Source organism: Lipotes vexillifer, unplaced genomic scaffold (genome assembly GCF_000442215.2).
Source record: "Lipotes vexillifer unplaced genomic scaffold, Lipotes_vexillifer_v1.1 scaffold966, whole genome shotgun sequence".
Classification (NCBI taxonomy): Eukaryota; Metazoa; Chordata; class Mammalia; order Artiodactyla; family Lipotidae; genus Lipotes; species Lipotes vexillifer.
This window is the reverse complement of record NW_006795769.1, coordinates 1,226,592-1,244,803: the sequence shown is the minus strand read 5'-3', so window position 1 is coordinate 1,244,803 and position 18,212 is coordinate 1,226,592. Positions and strand designations below refer to the sequence as shown.

At 53.0% G+C, this 18,212-nt stretch overlaps 1 protein-coding gene across 2 annotated transcripts in view; it reads left to right on the top strand.

Annotated features, from left to right (window-relative positions):
- The first annotated feature begins 10,504 nt into the window (after positions 1-10,504).
- PDE6B (phosphodiesterase 6B) overlaps positions 10,505-18,212 on the top strand; it is a 28,775-nt gene continuing 21,067 nt past the window's right edge. Inside the window, exons 1-3 of one of the 2 annotated variants that reach the window (XM_007467891.1) lie at positions 10,505-11,015; positions 13,731-13,883; positions 14,182-14,271. In XM_007467891.1, the coding sequence (XP_007467953.1) occupies positions 10,548-11,015; positions 13,731-13,883; positions 14,182-14,271 (711 nt within the window). In that variant the 5' untranslated portion in view covers positions 10,505-10,547. The remainder of the gene's footprint in view (positions 11,016-13,730; positions 13,884-14,181; positions 14,272-18,212) is intronic. The other variant, XM_007467892.1, reaches the window with a different exon arrangement.

Here is an 18,212-nt window from a genome sequence, read left to right as displayed (position 1 = left end):
CCCCCCCCGCCCAGCCTCCCACCGCCTGGCACTCAGCAGATGGTCAGCTATCTTGCCGAGTGTGTGTCTGTCTCCCCTCTGTGTCCGTAGGAGGGAGGGGCAGAAGTCTGGGGTCCCTGCCATACAAAGCTCACAGGGCCCCTGTAACCGCCCACTTTCACAGTGAGCGCATCTGCACCTGAGCTGCTTTCTGACACCTACCACCAGGGGTGTAAATTAAAACAATCCATGCACATTTTGAAAGCTAATTCCATTGCTTTTTGACAGAATCCTTTTCCCCAACCCCTGAGGGGCTCACCTGTGAAGCTCCTCCCCTCCCAGCCACCCGGCAGCGGCCAGAGGGGACCCTGGCACAGCTGCGGTCCAGGGAGTGACTTGGGGGCCCCCACAGTGAACTCTGAGGCAGGGAGCTCACTCGGAAAGAAGCACCGCCCTCGTGAGAAATGCGTCTCTAGGTGGTGAGGGGCAGGTGGGAAAGAGGAAGTTGTAAAATCACAGACCCTACCACATGCCATGCAAATTCACAGGGACCCTTGAGTCGCCAGCGCGTGGGACACATCACTGCCACATTTTAAAAACAGGGCCCAGAGAGCAGAGATGACGATGTTTTTAAACCATCTTGTGTTTTTTTCTGGTTACAGAGGCAATCGTGTGTCAAGTGAAGATTTTCCCTATTAACTTTAACTTGCATTTTAATCTCACATATTTCTTAGCATTTAAAGTCCAGCCTCCTGCCGTGTTCACTTCAATTAATTTGTCTGATTCTAATTATATTTTCTAATTTGTTTTTCATTTAACTTTCCAGCATTTTTATCCTTTATCTTTTTAACTGGTTAAATGCTCAGATTTTTCTTTTATTATTAATCCTAAGCCCCTTTTTTTCCCAGGAACAATCAATATTGATCTTCACATATAGGTGCAGTGTGTGCATCTCTGTGCCAACACTGCAGAAGTGATGGTTAATGTAAAGCACTCAGTCTCACAAAACCAGAGCCAGTGAATTATTGGAGATACAGCATGCACTTTACTATTTTATAAGCTTTTGTCTTGTGCAATATAACAGAGCCACAGAAAACTCCATAAAATATGCATGTAACAGTTTAATGACTTATATGTGAGCATCTGCGTCCTTGCCACCACATCAGGAAGCAGAACACTGAAGAGGCAAAGATGCCGCTCGCCCTGCCCCTCCCCCAAAGGTTCTGCTGACTTCACTGAAACCACTTCTTAGTGTTTATTTGTACTTTGATCACCTAAGCACACGCACCCCTGAACATTTCAGCTTGGCTTTGCCTGTTTTCTGAACTTCATACAAATGGAACCATAGAGCATGATTGTTGCACATCCGGTTTCTTTCATCCAGCTGAATGCCTGTTGTTGTGTCTAGTTTATCCCTTTTAATGTTGGTACTAAGCCATTGTGCCACAATTTGCCGCAATTTATTTATCCATTTTACTGATGATGAGCATTTCATTGTTTCTAGTTTGGGGATATTATGAATAAGGCTGTTTTGAACTTTCTTATGCTTGTGCACTGATGCACTTGAGCCTGCATTTTGTTGGATCGTGAGTAATGTATATGTTCAGATTTTTGTGCACGTTTTTATTGAGACACAATTTATGTGCAATAACAATCACTGATTTTAAGTGTTCACTTCGATGAGTTCGGACAACTGTACCCTGGTATGAGTCGCCACCACAGTCACAATACAGGACCGCGCGCCCCTAACCCTCCACCGAAGCCCCTTTCAGTCATGCTCTCCACCGCCCCAGGCCCTACAGAGCTGCTCATCTGACTTCTGTCGCTGTAGTTCCAGTAAAAGCTTTCATGCTCCTACAGTCATAAAGTGTATGCAGTCTTCCGTGTTTGGCTTCTTTCATTTGACATGCTTTGTTTTCACTGTTGAGTAGAATTCCACCAAAATTTGGCTATCCATTCACAAGACGATGGGCATAGTGTGTCCATGTGGAGTTACTATGAGTTAACATTCACGTGCAAGTCTTTTGTGAACGTATGTTTTCATTTTTCTTGGGTATATACTTAGGAGTGGAATTGCTAGGTTGTGTCTTACTTTTCCATTTAACTTGATAAGAAACGGACTAATTGTTTTCCAGAGTGGCCGTACCATTCCGCACTCCCCTCAGCAGAATGAAAGTTCCCAGCACTCCATCCCCTCACCAAACCTCGGTGTTATCAGCAGTCTTCTTAGTAATGCTGATCAGATGATTTTGATTGGAATTATATTGAACCTATAGATTAATTTGAGCATAACTGATATGTTAGCAATGTTGAATCTTCTGATCCATGAACAAGGTTTATCTCTACATCTATTTAGGTCTTCATTACTTTCTCTCAACGTTTTATAGTTTTCAGTATACAGGCCTTGCACACATTTTGTTGAATTTACCTTTAAGTATTTTGTATATTTCATCCTTCTGTAAATACTACTTTAACTAATACTTTCTTGTCCAATTGTTTGTTACTAGTATATGGAGATACATTTGATTTTTATTTATTTGTTTGTTTATTTTTTGGCTGTAGGCGGGCCTCTCGCTGCCGTGGCCTCTCCCGTTGCGGAGCACAGGCTCCGGACGCGCAGGCTCAGCGGCCACGGCTCACGGGCCCAGCCGCTCCGCGGCACGTGGGATCCTCCCGGACCGGGGCACGAACCCGCGTCCCCTGCATCGGCAGACGGACCCTCAACCACTGCGCCACCAGGGAAGCCCTACATTTGATTTTTTAAGTTGCCTTTTAATTCTGTGACCTTGCTAAATTGACTTATGCTAGCAGCTATTTTTGTAGATTCCTCAACATTTTCTATATAGACAATCATATCACAGGTAAGTAGAAGCACTTTTAATGCTTCTTTCCTACCTGCAGTGCCTTTTAATTTTTATTTATTTGTTTATTTATTTATTTTGGCTGCACCGCAGCACACGGGATCGTAGCTCCCTGACCAGGGAGGCACAGGGTCCTAATTACTGGACCACCAGGGAATTCCCCATTGTTCCTGATTTCAGTGGGAAATCATTTGATCTTTCATCCTCAAGTATGATGCTTTTCTGGAGAAAATTTTCATCGGGTTGAAATCTACTTCGAGTCTTCTGAGAGTTTGTTTAATTATGAACAGGTGATGAGTTTTGTCGATTTGTTGTTGTTGCTGTTGTACTTGTTGAGATTATTACACGGCTTTTCTTTTTCAGTCTGTTAGTATGGTGAATTACATTTACGGCGTTCCTGATCTAAATTCCACCTGGTCATTCTCAAGCAAGCAGCATCTGTTGCCTGTCCTCAGGAAGAGGGGTACAGATTTTTCTGCCCACTACGTCTTGCTTCACGAGTCACCAAGGAAAACAATACAGTCAAGCACTCGATGGAACAAGCTTTACTGCACGCAGAGAAGTGACAGAGCAAAATAGCAGCTTCACGAATGAGTGCTGGTCTCCCGTGGCCAGCGGGTCCTTCCCAGCAGCTGACATGTGGCCATGAGCCTGCGTGCGCCCTGCTTGTGCCGCAGCAGAAGGACCCCTCTCCTCCCTACCAGGAGTAGATGGGGGGCTGGTCAGCTGCCCTACGGCACACACGCCTAAGCAGAACAAGGAACACATGGAGCCTAAACCGGGAAAATATTCCCACACAAGGTGACAAGCCCGGTACCGGCTTGAGGACTCTTTACCTCTTGGTGAGGAATTGCTCCAGGCCCAAGGCCCATTGTTATGGGCCAAGTGGGGGATTAAAAGACTGTGTGCACAGGATTGCCCTTCTCAACAGTCATAATGTGTTGTCCTTTTCATCCGGGGCCGATGCGATTTGCTATTATTTCGTTGAGGATTTTTTTTTTAACATCTTTATTGGGGTATAATTGCTTTACAGTGGTGTGTTAGTTTCTGCTTTATAACAAAGTGATGTTGAGGACTTTTGTGCCTAGGTTAATGAGGGTTACTATTTTTAGTTTTCTTGTAATGTTTCTGTCTTGTTTCAGTGTCACAGTGATGCGAACGTCATGAATGAGTTGCTAAGTACCCCCTTACTTTCTCTTTTCTGAAGAATCTGTGTGGAGTTGGTGTTGTTTCTTCCTTTAATTGTTCGGTAGAATTCACTTGTGAAACCATCTGGGGTTAAATTTTTCTTTCTGGGACGATTTTAACTGTACATTCAATTTTTTAAATCAGTTATAGGGCTACTGAGGCTGTATGTTTTTCTTGAATAAGCGTTAGTAGTTTGTGTCTTTTGAAGAATTTGTCTAGTACATTTAAGTTTTCAGATTTGTTGGCATAAAGTTGTCCACAGTATTCCCTTTTAAGTTGTGATTTTTATTATATGTAAACTATATCTCAATAAAGCTGAAAGAATAAAACGTTTAAAAATTAAAAGAAAAAACTTTATGTCTGTAGGGTCTGTAGTGAAATTCCCTCTTTCATTCCTGATATTGATAATCTGTGTGCTTTTTGCTTGATCAGTTTGGCTAGAGGTTTGTCAGTTTTTGACCGTTTGCAAAAACTAGTTTCCGGTTTCATTATTTTCTTTATTTTTTGTTTATATTTCGTTGATTCTGCTCTTTTATTTTCCCCCTTTTGTTCTGCTTACTTTGGCTTTAGTTTGCTCTTTTTTTTTCTGGTTCTGATTTGAGACCTTTCTTCTTTTCTTAGGTAGTCCTTTAATGCTATAAATTTCCCTTTAAACATGGCTTAGTGGCTTACATCAACACTGAATGAATTGAATCCCTTAGTTTGAACTTGAATTCATAAAAGAAAATTCACTTTTTCTTTACATGCCCCCATAACTTTTTAAGGTGGTACCTGATGGAAGATACTAGAAGGTAGTACTCAAACTGAAAGACAGGAGCTGGGAGAACGGATGGATGGTGGGTGGAGGGATAGATGGATAAATAGGGTAGGTGGGGGACTTCCCTGGTGGTCCAGTGGTTAAGAATCCACCTTCCAGTGCAGGGGACACGGGTTCGATCCCGGTTGGGGAACTAAGATCCCACATGCCGCGGGGCAGCTAAGCCCGTGCACCGCAACTACCGAGCCCACGAACCACAACTAGAGAGGAGCCCACGCGCTGCAACGAAGATCCCGACACGGCCAAATAAATAAATAAATAGGATAAGTGGATAAAATAAGATGCAAGATGGACTATAGGGCCAGTGGCGACAGTGTATCACGAGCTGGGGAACGGGGTCAACTCAACTCCACCCCAATCTGCGGTTAAAGAGGGAGTTAACTTCCTGTGCTGTGCCGGGTGGTAACAGCCTCAGGTGAGTGTGGCTTTCAGCCAGCAAAGTATCCCTCACTCATACTTCATGGTTGCAGGAGGCTGTGGTCTGTCTTCTTTATTCTAGGACCTCAAATAGCCCCTTGGGGGATGGGACGCGTTCATAGAAGAGGGCTAAAGGGCCCTGGAGGCCCCCACGGCTGCTGAGAAGGGCCATTCTTGCTTCCTTCCACATCCCATTAGCCAAAGCCACAGACAGGTCCGTTGCCTGAGGTCAGTTGCAGGGATGGGGGGTGGAGCTTAATCCTCTTACCAGACTGTCAGCCACTGCTTTTACGATCCCCACTGGGCAGTAGTATTTTATCCCGACTCCTTACTTGTCACCTTATGTGCAGCCACGGCTTCTTCTGAGCAGACTGATCCTTTGAACCAGAATGTTCTGTCACAGGGCTTTTCAACGTTCCTCTTGGCCCTTGGGTCTGAGATCATCACCTGAGTTTTCTGTCTCAGCCAAGCATACATCCCGTCTGAGGTGAGGGCCCATCCCTTTCAGCTTGTTTTCTGTGCATTCAGACACTTCCCACGGTGAGTCTCACTCTGAGATTCACGCTCAGGCCACAGAGCCTACTGGTCTGTTTCTCTGGGGAGCCCAGGCTCACACGATAACCTAACCGCTGAATTCCCCCCACAGGTTGAGAAAAGCTGCTCACAGGGCTGAATGAACACCCACTGAGGAGGGTGGGTTCCAGGCCCGTCCCCTCAAGTTCTCAAGTTCTCAAGTTCTCGGCGCCTCCCTCCTCTGGTCTCGGCCCTGCCCTCAGACTTGCCTTCCCCAGTACAGCCACAGCTGGACAACCACTGTGCATGTCCCAGAGCAAAGAATCATGACTGGCCAGCACGGCCCGGGTGCTTCCCTCTGCACCGGTGGCAGTTGTCAGGAAACATTCGAGGCAGCTCCAAGCTGGCCCCCAGCCAGTCTCTGGCCCCAAGATGAGGCTGGCTTAGACCAGGCAAACTACAGTCCACAGCCAAACCTGGCCCACCACCTGTGTCAGCCTCCTGGGGCTGCCCTAACCGAGTACACCACGTGGGGCTTGAACAGTTTATTATCTCTCAGTTCTGGAGGCCAGAAGTCCAGGCCTCTCTCCAGCTCTGGTGTGGGCTGCCTGTCCTTGCGTCCCTTGGTTTGCAGACACAGCACTGCAGTCTCTGTCTCCGTCCACGAGTGGCCTCTCCTCTGTGCCTTTTCTTATGGAGGCACCACCCACCCTAGTCCAGTAGGGCTCATCTTAAATGGGTTACACCAGCAAAGACTCTATTTCCAAATAGATTCCCATTCACAGATTCCAGGTTAAAAAAACAAAAGGCAGGGGCTTCCCTGGTGGCGCAGTTGGAGTCTGCCTTGCCCTAACCGAGTACACCACGTGGGGCTTGAACAGTTTATTATCTCTCAGTTCTGGAGGCCAGAAGTCCAGGCCTCTCTCCAGCTCTGGTGTGGGCTGCCTGTCCTTGCGTCCCTTGGTTTGCAGACACAGCACTGCAGTCTCTGTCTCCGTCCACGAGTGGCCTCTCCTCTGTGCCTTTTCTTATGGAGGCACCACCCACCCTAGTCCAGTAGGGCTCATCTTAAATGGGTTACACCAGCAAAGACTCTATTTCCAAATAGATTCCCATTCACAGATTCCAGGTTAAAAAAACAAAAGGCAGGGGCTTCCCTGGTGGCGCAGTTGTTGAGAGTCTGCCTGCCGATGCAAGGGACACGGGTTCGTGCCCCGGTCCGGGAAGATCCCACGGGGCCCCTCCGCACGCCCCCGCTCCTGCCTGCCGCGGGGGACCCGGGGACCGGCTCACAGGGACCTCAGTCACCCCGAGCCTCCCTGGGGGCACCGCAGAGCCTGCTGGGATGGGACCAGGGACGTCCCGACCTTCGGGGGGCACGTGTTCTACCTCCTGCCCCTGCCCTTTGTGCTCTGGGCGGCTCCAGAGCCACACTCCCGTTGGTGTGTGGTCCCATCTGGAGGTCCCCTCACCCCATCCGGGCTCAAGCACTTCAAGGCCCGAGTCTGTGCCACACTGAAGATGATGACAAAACGTGAGTAAGGAAGTTCCAGTTTCCCCTGGACGCCACCGCCCAAGCGCCAGGCACCGGCCCTGCTTTCTCTCCTCGGTCTGACGTTGTTTCTTACCCGCGTCGCCCCCTCGTCCCACTGCTCCCGGCTCTGCGCCCCATCCCCCCAGGCCCCCTCGAGGTTGACCTCTGCTCTCTCCCCAGTCCCAGCCTGCCCGCCTGGCCCTCCGCGGCCTGTTTAGTGGGCCCTCGCCACACACTTCATGTCGCCACTGCTCACAACAGAACACGGCAAGGTGCTGGTTGGCTAGAGTCTGCCCCGGAGTCAGGCAGCGGGGTGGGGAGGGGGCAGGGGTGCATGGGTCAGAGTCTGAGCGGCTCCCCTCACCGCAGCCCCCGTTAGCACCCATCCTCTCACGGCGGGACTGCTACCGCCTCCTCGTCATCTCTCCAGCGAAACCACCCTGTAAAAGGTCTTAATGGATGTGTCCATTTTCTGCACCACAAAGTTCATGAGATTTCTGAATGGGAACTCCGATTTTCTCACCCTTTCCACCTCTTGCCATTCCTCTTGACTGGTTAATTTTGATTTCAGGGCATTTGCTCCTGGTGAAATTGCATCCTCTCCACAGTTTGGGACAAGAACCTAGAACTCTCTCCGCGTAATAGCTATTGAGACACGCCTTGTTGTAAATGGCTCCCAGGATGGGCTTGCTGATAAAATCCCACATGATGATGAGGTAAAATTAGCAGGACCCTGGTGAAGGAGCAATCCCATTTCTCCTCAAACGCCCTCCAGGTTCACCTGTGGAGAAGTTACCTGTTGTATCCGATGGACCCTTGAACACAGGTGTACGTCACGTGTGCACCTCACAGGTGCAGCACCTCACAGGTGCAGCACCTCTCAGGTGTATCTCACAGGCGCACCCTACAGAAGCCCCTCCAGACGCGCCTTTCTGCACACCTTGCAGGCACTCCCTAAGTGGTGCATCTAACTGCATTGAGCCCACCCCTGGGGGCTGCTCAGGGGCCCAGGCACCACCAGTGGGCACACTGCGAAGTGAGAGGGAAGGAGCGCTGCAGGTGAGGCGGCTGGGCACCTCCACCCCGGGAGCCGCGCCCCTGCTCCCACACCTGCAAGCGCGTTAGGGCTGGGGGCAGCAAGACCCACCAGTAGATCACTCACTGCCCCCGGTGTCCCGCAAGAGCGCTCCGCACCGACCCTGCGCTGCAGCCCCACCGAGCCCCTCCAGCGGGGGTGCCTCTGAGCCCAGGGCCGAGCCCCCAGCTCCGCCAGAATCGGGCACGCGCCTCGCACAGCTGAGCGCCACGCCTACGCCCCGCCCTCTTCAGCCCTGCGGGAAGCGGAGAGGAGAGAGGCTCGAGCAGGGAGGGTGGGCCCTGGTGGCGTGAGCGGAGGGTCTGGGAAGCATCCCCCCAGAGACCCGCTCGGCCAGATGGCTGCCTCGTGGGCACTGGCCTCACATCCAGGCGTGACCTGGACTCCAGCTCTGGGGGGCTCTGGAAGCCGTCTGGGGCTGAATTCAAGCGCGGTGACCACAGCCCTGGCCGCAAAGCCAAGCACCAGCGCCCGCCCACAGCACCTCCCACGCGTGTGGCTGTCCCTCGGCCCCAGTCACACTCACTATTTTCAGGGAAGTGGGGGACCTCAGAGCCGACCCGTGAAAAGAATCTGTTGGTGACTGAGCGGAGGCAGGAACGTCGCGGCCCGAGGCCAGTGCCCGCGCTTGGCCTGCTGGGCCCACTGTGGCCGGTACAGCTGCCGGGAGCCCGCCCGGGGCGCACGCGGAAGGCTCCCTGAAACGGACTCGTGCAAGCACAAGGGGCGCAGGCGCCACATGCAAACGCGCGCGTGCACGTTTCTACCAGCTCAGTGCACGCAAACCGTGCCTCCCAGTTCGGAGCATGGTAACAATATAGACACAGGCAGCATGAGAAAGACAGAGACACTTCAGGCTCTGTCCCCCCTGGCCCTCGGTGACTCCTGGTTCCAGCTGAGCTGCTCTGCTCCCTTCTCGGCACAGGGTGGTCAGCATCCCTCTGGCCGCTGCAGAAGGTGAGCCCAGAACGCCAGGCGCCCACCCAACCTTCGTGAGTGATGTACGCGGCTGGTCACACACACATCGCGGTGTGATGCGTCGCACCGTGGACAGAGTTCCCACCCCCAGCCGTGCAGCAGTCCCCGGGCACACGTGCGCACCCACGCACGCACACACCCTCGTCCTCGTGCGCACCCAGCACCCACGCACATGTAAGCACACACACTCACGTATGCACACACATCTGCACATGGTTTCTGTGTGGCGTGAAGGGCACTCCTGCAACTGGAGAGTCAGACTGACCTGGGATGAGTCCTCCAGTCGTAACCCCCAACCTTTCTTATCGCATCCTGGCTCACAGGGAGGCTAATAACTGTCTGACTCGGGGGAGGACGGCCGTGCCCTCAGCGGGAGGAGCTTGCTGCCGTCCGGGCCCATGGATCCCTGATTGAGGCACGGACGCTCAGGAATGATCCCGTCGGTAAAATATGGCAGTGCCGGCAGTGCAGCTGTGGGCGCTATGCAAGGAGAGGGTCCAGCAGCATGAATAAGGGTCCCAATAAGTAGGAATCAGGCCGAAAGGGACATGCGTGCTGGGCATTCGCCAGGACCATTTCTAACTAGGGCTGCTGCCTCTTAACAGACAAGAGCCGCCTCCTCGCCACAGAAGAGAAGGGAAAGGCCCCCCCTTACGGTCGCACCCCCACACCTTCCTCCCTTCTCCTCACTTCCCTCCGTGGGCGTGGGCAGCCCTGTCGGGGGGGTCCCTCCACCTCCTGGAGGCAGCGCTGGTGCCCTGCCACCCCACCACACCTCAGCCCGGGTCTGGGGGCCCAAGAGACTGGGAGCTACCTGTCGGACCATCCCGAGTCCTCAGGCGGCCGCTCAGGCAGAAGGGGTCATGGCACTCCAGGGGTTGCCCCTCTCCAGGGGTTGGGTGTGAGGGCTTATCCCAGCGCCCAGGATCCCTGCCTCAGGCAGAAGGCCCTGAGCTGTTACGCTGCAGCCCCCATTCCAGGGGGTCTGATTTTCCCAGGAGGAAGCGGGCAGTCCAGGCCCTAAGGGGAGGGAGGGAGAGCAGGCGTGGGCGCGTCAGCTGGTACGGTAATCATCGCTAAGAAAGGCTTTGCTGATGACAGTGTTTGCGGGAGGGCCTTGTGCGCTGGGGGCTGGCGCTTCTCTCAGACGGGAAGCCGGCCACCATGAGCCTCAGCGAGGAGCAGGTGCAGACGTTCCTGGACCAGAACCCTGGCTTTGCGGACCAGTACTTTGGAAAGAAGCTGAGCCCTGAGCATGTGGCCCGCGCCTGCGAGGATGGGTGCCCGGCGGGCTGCACAAGTTTCCAGGAGCTGTGCCAGGTGGAGGAGGGCGCGGCCCTGTTCGAGCTGGTGCAGGACATGCAGGAGAGCGCGAACACGGAGCACGTGCTCTTCGAGGTCCTGCGGCGTCTCTGCTCCATCCTGCATGCTGACCGCTGCAGCCTCTTCATGCACCGCCAGCGCAACGGCACGGCCGAGCTCGCCACACGCCTCTTCAGCGTGCAGCCCGGCAGCGCCCTGGGGGACTGCCTGGTGCCCCCTGACTCCGAGATCTTCTTACCCCTGGACATTGGGGTCGTGGGCCACGCGGCTCGGACCAAGAAGGCAGTGAACGTCAAGGATGTGACGGAGGTGGGTCCTGGGCCTCGTGGGAGTTGGCGAAGGGTTCCCACAGTCCCCGAAGGATGGGCCAGCCCACTGGCTGTGAGGGGGCCCTTGGCTTTTAGGAAGGCGGCCAGACAGGCAAGTGGAACAGGTCCAGGCCAGAGCTTGCGGGAAGGAAGGAGGCCCTGGGGTGGCTGGGAGGGCAGCCTGGGCAGGCCCTGCTGCCCCCTTGACCTCTGATTCCCTGGATGGGGGGTTTGGGAGGACGGGGTCTGAGCAGGCGCTGGCACAGAGGCCCAGAATGGAGGGCGCAGTGGACTCCAGAACCCTAACCATACTGCTCGCTGGGGCGAGCAAGTTTGGGGGTTCAGGAGAAGCTGGTCCAGGTTCCCCAGCAGTCCAGTGGTTAGGACTTGGCAGTTTCACTGCCGCAGCCTGGGTTCAATCCTGGAACTGAGATCTGCAAGCATCACAGCCAAAAAAAAAAAAAAAAAAAAGAAGCAGCAGCAGCAACTGGTCCAGGAGGGGGCAGGAGGGGTGGACGCAGTGAGTGCCTGGAGCGGAGAAGTCTGGGAGGACAGGTTCTGTTTGGACGGGAGGGAGGGGGAGGCCAATGACGCTTCTGGGGGTGGGGCAGGGTGCCAGGAGGACAGACGCCCCAGGGGAGGGGGGGCTGGGACTGGGGGGACCACGCCTATTGGACACATGCGAGGGACAGGGCCCCGAGGGGGCGCAGGAAGAGCCGGCCGCCTTCTCCCGTCCCCTCCGTCCCACCTCGGAGAGGCCGCTGCTATGGCCTGGGGGCGGGAAGCAGGAGCCTTGGGCTGGCTCACCTCCTCCACTTTCTGGAAGGAATCCAGAGGGCGTTACCCAGCGGGACAGGCCTCCGCCAAAGCAGCCAATGTCCCCTCGTCCCTGGAGACAGACGGACGTGTGCACGGAGCCCCAGACCCCTGGCTCCTTGGCTGCAATCCTCTTAAACTTATCTGCTCAAACAGGCCTCGGCCCAGCGACCTGAATATAGTAAATCTCTCAGATAAGCTTCATCTGTACTTCCTTTTAGGAAACGGGTCACCCGCGAATCGGGATGTCAGGAGCATAAATTACCAGGAACAGAAGTCGGCAGGAATGGGGGGGCTACAGTGAATGCCTCCCCTGCCCGCCCCCCGCCTCTCCCACTACATCTTGCCCCCTCCCTTCTGTGAGCCCGCAGCTGCGCCCCCCACCTGTGCTCTTGGTGTCTCTGAGGGTCTGGTTCAAACTGCCTGTGCCCGCCCCGGGCCGGGGCTGTCTCTCCCTGGGGCTCAGCTTCTCTTCCAGCCTCGTCGGGACAGCTCCCTCTGATGTTTCCACAACTGTCCAGCACAGCTAGATGCCTCCTTCATGGGGCAGGGGCATGGCATTCGCCTTAATGCTCAGGGCTATGCTGGGTCCTGTTTGTCACGGCTGCCGCAGAACAGAGACCAGGGTCAAAATCAGCAAAGAGTCGAGTCTCCAATAAGTGTATCATGAAGCCCAGATGTCACTTTATGGAGGGGAAACTGAGGCAGAGCCTGTGTCCCACCGTGGCAGGGGGGTGTGGACAGCGGTGGCCAGAGGGGGTGCTGCAGGGCTGTGATGTCACCCCGCCACCCCTCTGTGGCCCCTGAGACCCCAGGGCTCATGGGGAGGCAGCCGGGCAGGAGGTCCCAGAGGGCCCGGCATGTCGCCGAGGCATCTAGACCCTGTCGAGGTGGGTGGCTGGCCGTGGGAGGAAATTCCCAGGAGCCGGGATGGCTCAGAGGAGGGAGGAGGGGGCAGGACTGAGCAAGCCGTGCAGAGCACAGTTGGGCCAGGAGGCGGGGGGGCCCGGGGATGCTGTGGTGACCAATGACTGGGTCTGGGCAGTGGAAGCAGAGAGTTGGGGGCACTTTAAAGAAGTGGGTTGGGTCGGAGGGGCAGGGAAGCACCAAGGCCCAGGTCCTCTCTGTGGGGCGGAGGCTGGATGCCAATCCTCGGAATGGGGACAGGGGCGGGCAGGTGTTTCTGGCAGTGAGATTCAGAGGCAATGGGCCTGAGGCTGGTCACACTCAATCAACTGGGCCAGAACAAAGCTCAGATGAGCTGTTTCCTGTGGAGACAGACCTGAGAGCCCTTCAACTGGCCCCTGACCAGGGAGAGGCCCCAAAGAGCCACTCTAAGGCTGGGGGAACCTGCCCTGGGGGCCAGAGTTGGGCAAAGGTCTCATCGTGGGGGCAGGAAGCCCGCTGGAGCGTGGGCCCAGGAGACGCCCCCCGGGGCCTGGCAGATAGGTCCTGGTATGGGAGGTGGCCCAGGGTGGCTGAGGGCAGCAGGAGACGGCAGCCTAGACAAGGAGGGGCTTGGGGACAGGCGGACTAGACAGACTCAGGAGGCATCTAGAAGGCCAGTCGGCCAGATGGCAGCAGACGTTGGAGGAGCTAGGTCTGCCTGCAGCCCAGGGGGGCATGCAGAGCCTGCAAGGACTCTGCAGAGCCCGTGGATCGAGAGCTGGGGGTCGCTCGCTCTGAGACGGGGTGATAGAGACTGAGGCAGGCTGGAGCCCCGAGGGCAGGCCAATGGCCATGTCCTCATGTGCTTCCCAGGCTCCTGATACCCGGGGCATGGCCACCTGGGTCTCAGGATTGGCCTGGGCAGCTTAGCCCTGACCCCCAGGGACCAGGGAGACCAAGACTCCAGGTCCGCAGAGCGACGGCCTCTCCCTTCTCTCCTCTTGCCTTGCAGTGTCCCCACTTCAGCTCCTTTGCTGATGAGCTGACCGGCTATGTGACAAGGAACATCCTGGCCACGCCCATCATGAACGGCAAAGATGTTGTGGCTGTGATCATGGCTGTGAACAAGCTGGACGGCCCGTGTTTCACAAGTGAAGATGAAGACGTGAGTGTCCGGGAGCCCTCTGGATGCGCACGCGCGTCTCTCCCCGAGCCTTCACGGTCCTGTGCCTGGCGGGGCCCGTGCCTGGCAGGTGATGTCTGTGGAGGCACCTCTCCGAGGCTCGGCCCCGAGGGCTCGTCTACACGTCTGTGTGTACAGGTCCAAGGCCCGCGGGCTGAGGTCCATGCTGCGTGTGCGGCCCCGCCTCCAGGCAGCTGGGTGTCTCCTCCACAAACGCACAGCTGGGCACACATCTGAAAACCAGGGCTTTTACCTGCTGTTGTCACAACTCCTGTTTCAGGTTTTCCTGAAGTATCTGAACTTCGGGGCGTTAAATCTGCAGATCCAACACTTGAGCTACCTGCACAGCTGCGAGACGCGCCGAGGCCAGGTACCCGTGCGCGCTGCCAGCCAGGGCACCCCCGCTGGCTCCAGGCCCTCCGGGCTGCCTGAGTGCGGCCAGCACCCCCCCACCCTGGTCTCTCTGGACAGAGGCACATGGTTCTGTGGGCACCTGGGCAGCCGAGGGAGAGGGCCCGGGGCTTTCGTGGCTGTGGACGCGGAGCTGTGAGTATGCCGAGCTGAGGGCAGCGAGGCCGGGTGCCTCGCCCTCGGGCCCCGGGGCTGTGACCACCTGCAAACACGGGCGTCAGCATTCCTCCTTAGAAGCTGCCTCAAGCCTTCTGTGGAAGGAGAAGGGGGGGATTATGAACGTAGAGCAGGGGCAGAGGGTCCCAGCACTCCGCGGCCGAGCCTCCCGGTGAGCTCTGCCTCTGGCCACCCAGGAGAGCAGTGGCTTCCAGGACTGCAGTCGGCTTCCCCCTGAGCGACGAGGCCCGGGGGCCCGGGGGGACACGGCGCTCCACCCTCTGTGGCCCGTGCAGAAGGCGGTAGGGGGCGCAGACACGGTGGGGTGGGCAGGGCGTGAGAGAGGGCGCTGGGCAGGGCCGCAGAGGAGCTGGAAGCCTGCGGCCAGCGGGACTGCAGCGTGGGGCTGAGAGCAGGGCCTCGGGGCCCAGTGAGGGCTCCAGAGGGCACGTCGGAAGGCCACCAGGTGGACTCAGCCCCACGCTGTGGGGACGGGGTTGCACAGCGGATTTCTTAGGCCCGCTTCTTTCCTTCTGCCGTCATTTGTCTATCAGTCGGGACTCTCGGGTGTTTCCGGCACGACCCTACTGATTTCTTTGCTCAGCTTGTTTTCTCAGCAGCTCCTGCGCCCTCTGACATGTCCATCGACCCCATCTGTTTGGTCGTTTGGTGGGTGGATTTTTTTGGTTTGGGGGGTCTGCACCTCCTTATTCTCTGGCTACAAAATGCTTCCGTCTCATTTGTATTTTCCGGCCCAGTCCTGGAATTAGCCATTCCTCAAGGAGTACTGGTTCTTTTTGCTGGAGACGGTCTTAGAAACAACGACCTGGGCACCGGGTGTGATCTTGGCTTGGCGTGTCATAGCTTCTAGGCCCTCTCAGCTGACGGAGCGAGGAGATAGGTGTGTGTCTACAAGCCCGTGCAGGTGCACGTCTGTAAATACTTGTGCATGTAACCATCTGCTTCTGTATTAAGTTAAGCCTGAGTTCTTGCTGATGCCACCAACCCCAGTCATCCCCACATGGATCGTTCTGGCCTCCGCCCCCTCCATGCTACACAGAGACCCCTGGCTTCCGTCCTCTGCTGTCCACTTAACATTGTTGTCCAGCCCCCTTGCACGTGTACAGCAGGGTACCTGTGACCCATGAGAAACAAGTTCATCACTGGAGCACAGAGATGTGTGCAACTCCTTTGCCTTTACTCTTGCAGACGCCATGCATTTCCAGAAACGCTGAGGTCAGCACCTTTTCCCCACCCGCTTCCGTGAGATCTCTTGCATTCTCTTGTCACAGTCTGCGTTCTTTCCTGGAATCCCCCAACCTACCAAATGATTTTTAAATTTGCAAAGTTATGGTTCATTCTTTGTGCTGTAAATTTCTATTAGTCTTGACAAATGCATCATGACATGCACCCACCATTACAGTGTCATAAAGAATCATTTCACCGCCCTAAAGACCCCCACCTCCACCGAAGCCCTGACAACTATTGATACTTTCACTGTCTCCATAGTTTTGACTTTTGTAGAATGTCATACACTTGGAATCATATGGTATGGAACCTTTTAGGACTGGCTTTTTTCGCTTAGTAATATGCATTTAGGGCTCCTCCGTGTCTTTTCATGGCTTAGTAGACCATTACTTTTTTTTTTTTTTTTTTAGCATCTTTATTGGAGTATAATTGCTTTACAATGGTGTGTTAGTTTCTGCTTTATAACAAAGTGAATCAGCTATACATATACATACATCCCCATATCTCCTCCCAGCCCATTTCTTTTTGTTGCTGAATAGTATTCCAATGTCTGGATGCATTACAATTTATTTATCCATTCACCCATGGAAGGACATCTTGATTGCTTCCAGCTTGGGGCAATTATGAATAAAACTGCTATAAACATTTGTAGACAGGTTTTTGTGTGGGTACAAGTTTTCAGTTCGGTTGAGTTAATACCAAGGTGTGTGATTGCTGGATAATATGGTGTAATTGTGTTTAACGCTGTGAGAAATTGTGCAGAAGTGGCTGTACCATTTCACATTCCCATCAACAGCGAATGAAAATTCCTGTCACTCTGCATCCTTGTCAGCTTTTGGTATTGTCAGTTATTTAGATTTTAGTCATTCTAATAGGAGTTTCGTATTATTGTTTTAAATTACAGCTCTCTAATGACAAATGATGTTGAGGATCTTTTCATAAACTCATTTGCCAACTGTATATCCTACTCTTCGGTGAGGTGTCTGTTCACATCTTTTGCCCAATTTAAAATTATGTTGTCTGTTTTCTTACTGTTTAGTTTTAAGAGTTTTTTTTTTTGTAAAACTGGGGTTTAAGTCCTTTATCAGATATGTATTTTGCAAATATTTTCTCCAGAAGTATAGCTTGTCTTTTCATTCTCTTACCAGTGTATTTGGAAAAACAGAAGTTTTACATTCTCTTTTTTTAAAATCGAGTGTAGTTGATTTACAATGTTGTGTTAATTTCTGCTGTACAGCAAAGTGATTCAATTATACATATGCATACATTCTTCTTTAATATTTTTTTCCGTTATAGTTTATCACAGGATATTGAATATAGTTCCCTGTGCTGTACAGTAGGACCTTATTGTTTACCCATTCTCTATATAAAAGCTTACACCTGCTAAGCCCAACCTCCCACTCCATCCCTCCGCAACCCCTCCCCCTTGGCAATCACAAGTCTGTTCTCTATGTCCATGAGTCTGAAAAACAGAAGTTTTAAATATTATTAAATTTATTTAATAAACTTTTCCTTCATGGATTGTAGTTGGGTGTTCTATCTTAAAGCACCTCAGCAAACCCAAGGTCACCTAGATTTTGTCCTGTGTCATCTTCTAGCAGTTTTATAGTTTTGCATTTTACACTCAGTTCTATGAGTTAATCTCATGAAAGGTGTAAATGTCTACATACACCTGTTTTTGCATGTGATGTCCAGTTGTTCAGTAGCAGTTAGTGAAAAGACCAGCCTTTCCCCATTGAATTTCTTTGCTCCTTTGTCAAACTGCAGTTGACTGTATTTGTGTGAGTCTATTTCTGCGCTCTCTATTCTGTTCCATTGATCTATGTTCCTATTTTTTCACCAATACCATACTGTCTTGATCACTATAGCTTTATCATCTTGAAGTTGGTAATATCAACCCCCCAACTATTTTTTCTGCAGTATTGTACAGGCTATTGTGTGGGGTTTTGCCTTTCCGTATAAACTTTAAAATCAGTTTGTCCACATGCACAAAATAGCTTGCTGACACATTAGGTTGGGAAGAATTGGCATCTTAACAATAAGGAGTTTCCAACTCATGAACGGAGAATATCTGTTTACTTAGATCGTCTTTGATTTCTTCAGAGTTTTGTTGACTTTGCATATGGATTCTGTACATATTTTGTTAACTCGTGCCTGAGAATTTAATTTTATACTAAATGTAAGTGGTGTCGTGCCCTTAATCTCAAATTCCAATCGTTCATTGCTGGTATGAAGGGAAGCAACTGACTTTTGTACGCCAACCTTGTTATCCTGTGACCTTAAGACAATAACTAATTAGTTCCAAGAGGTTTTAAAGATTGATCCCTTGGCATTTTCACATAGATGATCATGTCATCTGCAAACAAAGACAGTTTTTCTCCTTCCCTACCCGTCTCTATCCATTGTTCTTCCTTTCCTTGTCTTATTGCGTTTGCTAGGACTTTCAGTAGGATGCTGACTATGAGTGGTAAGAGGGGCATCCTTGTCTGGCTCCCA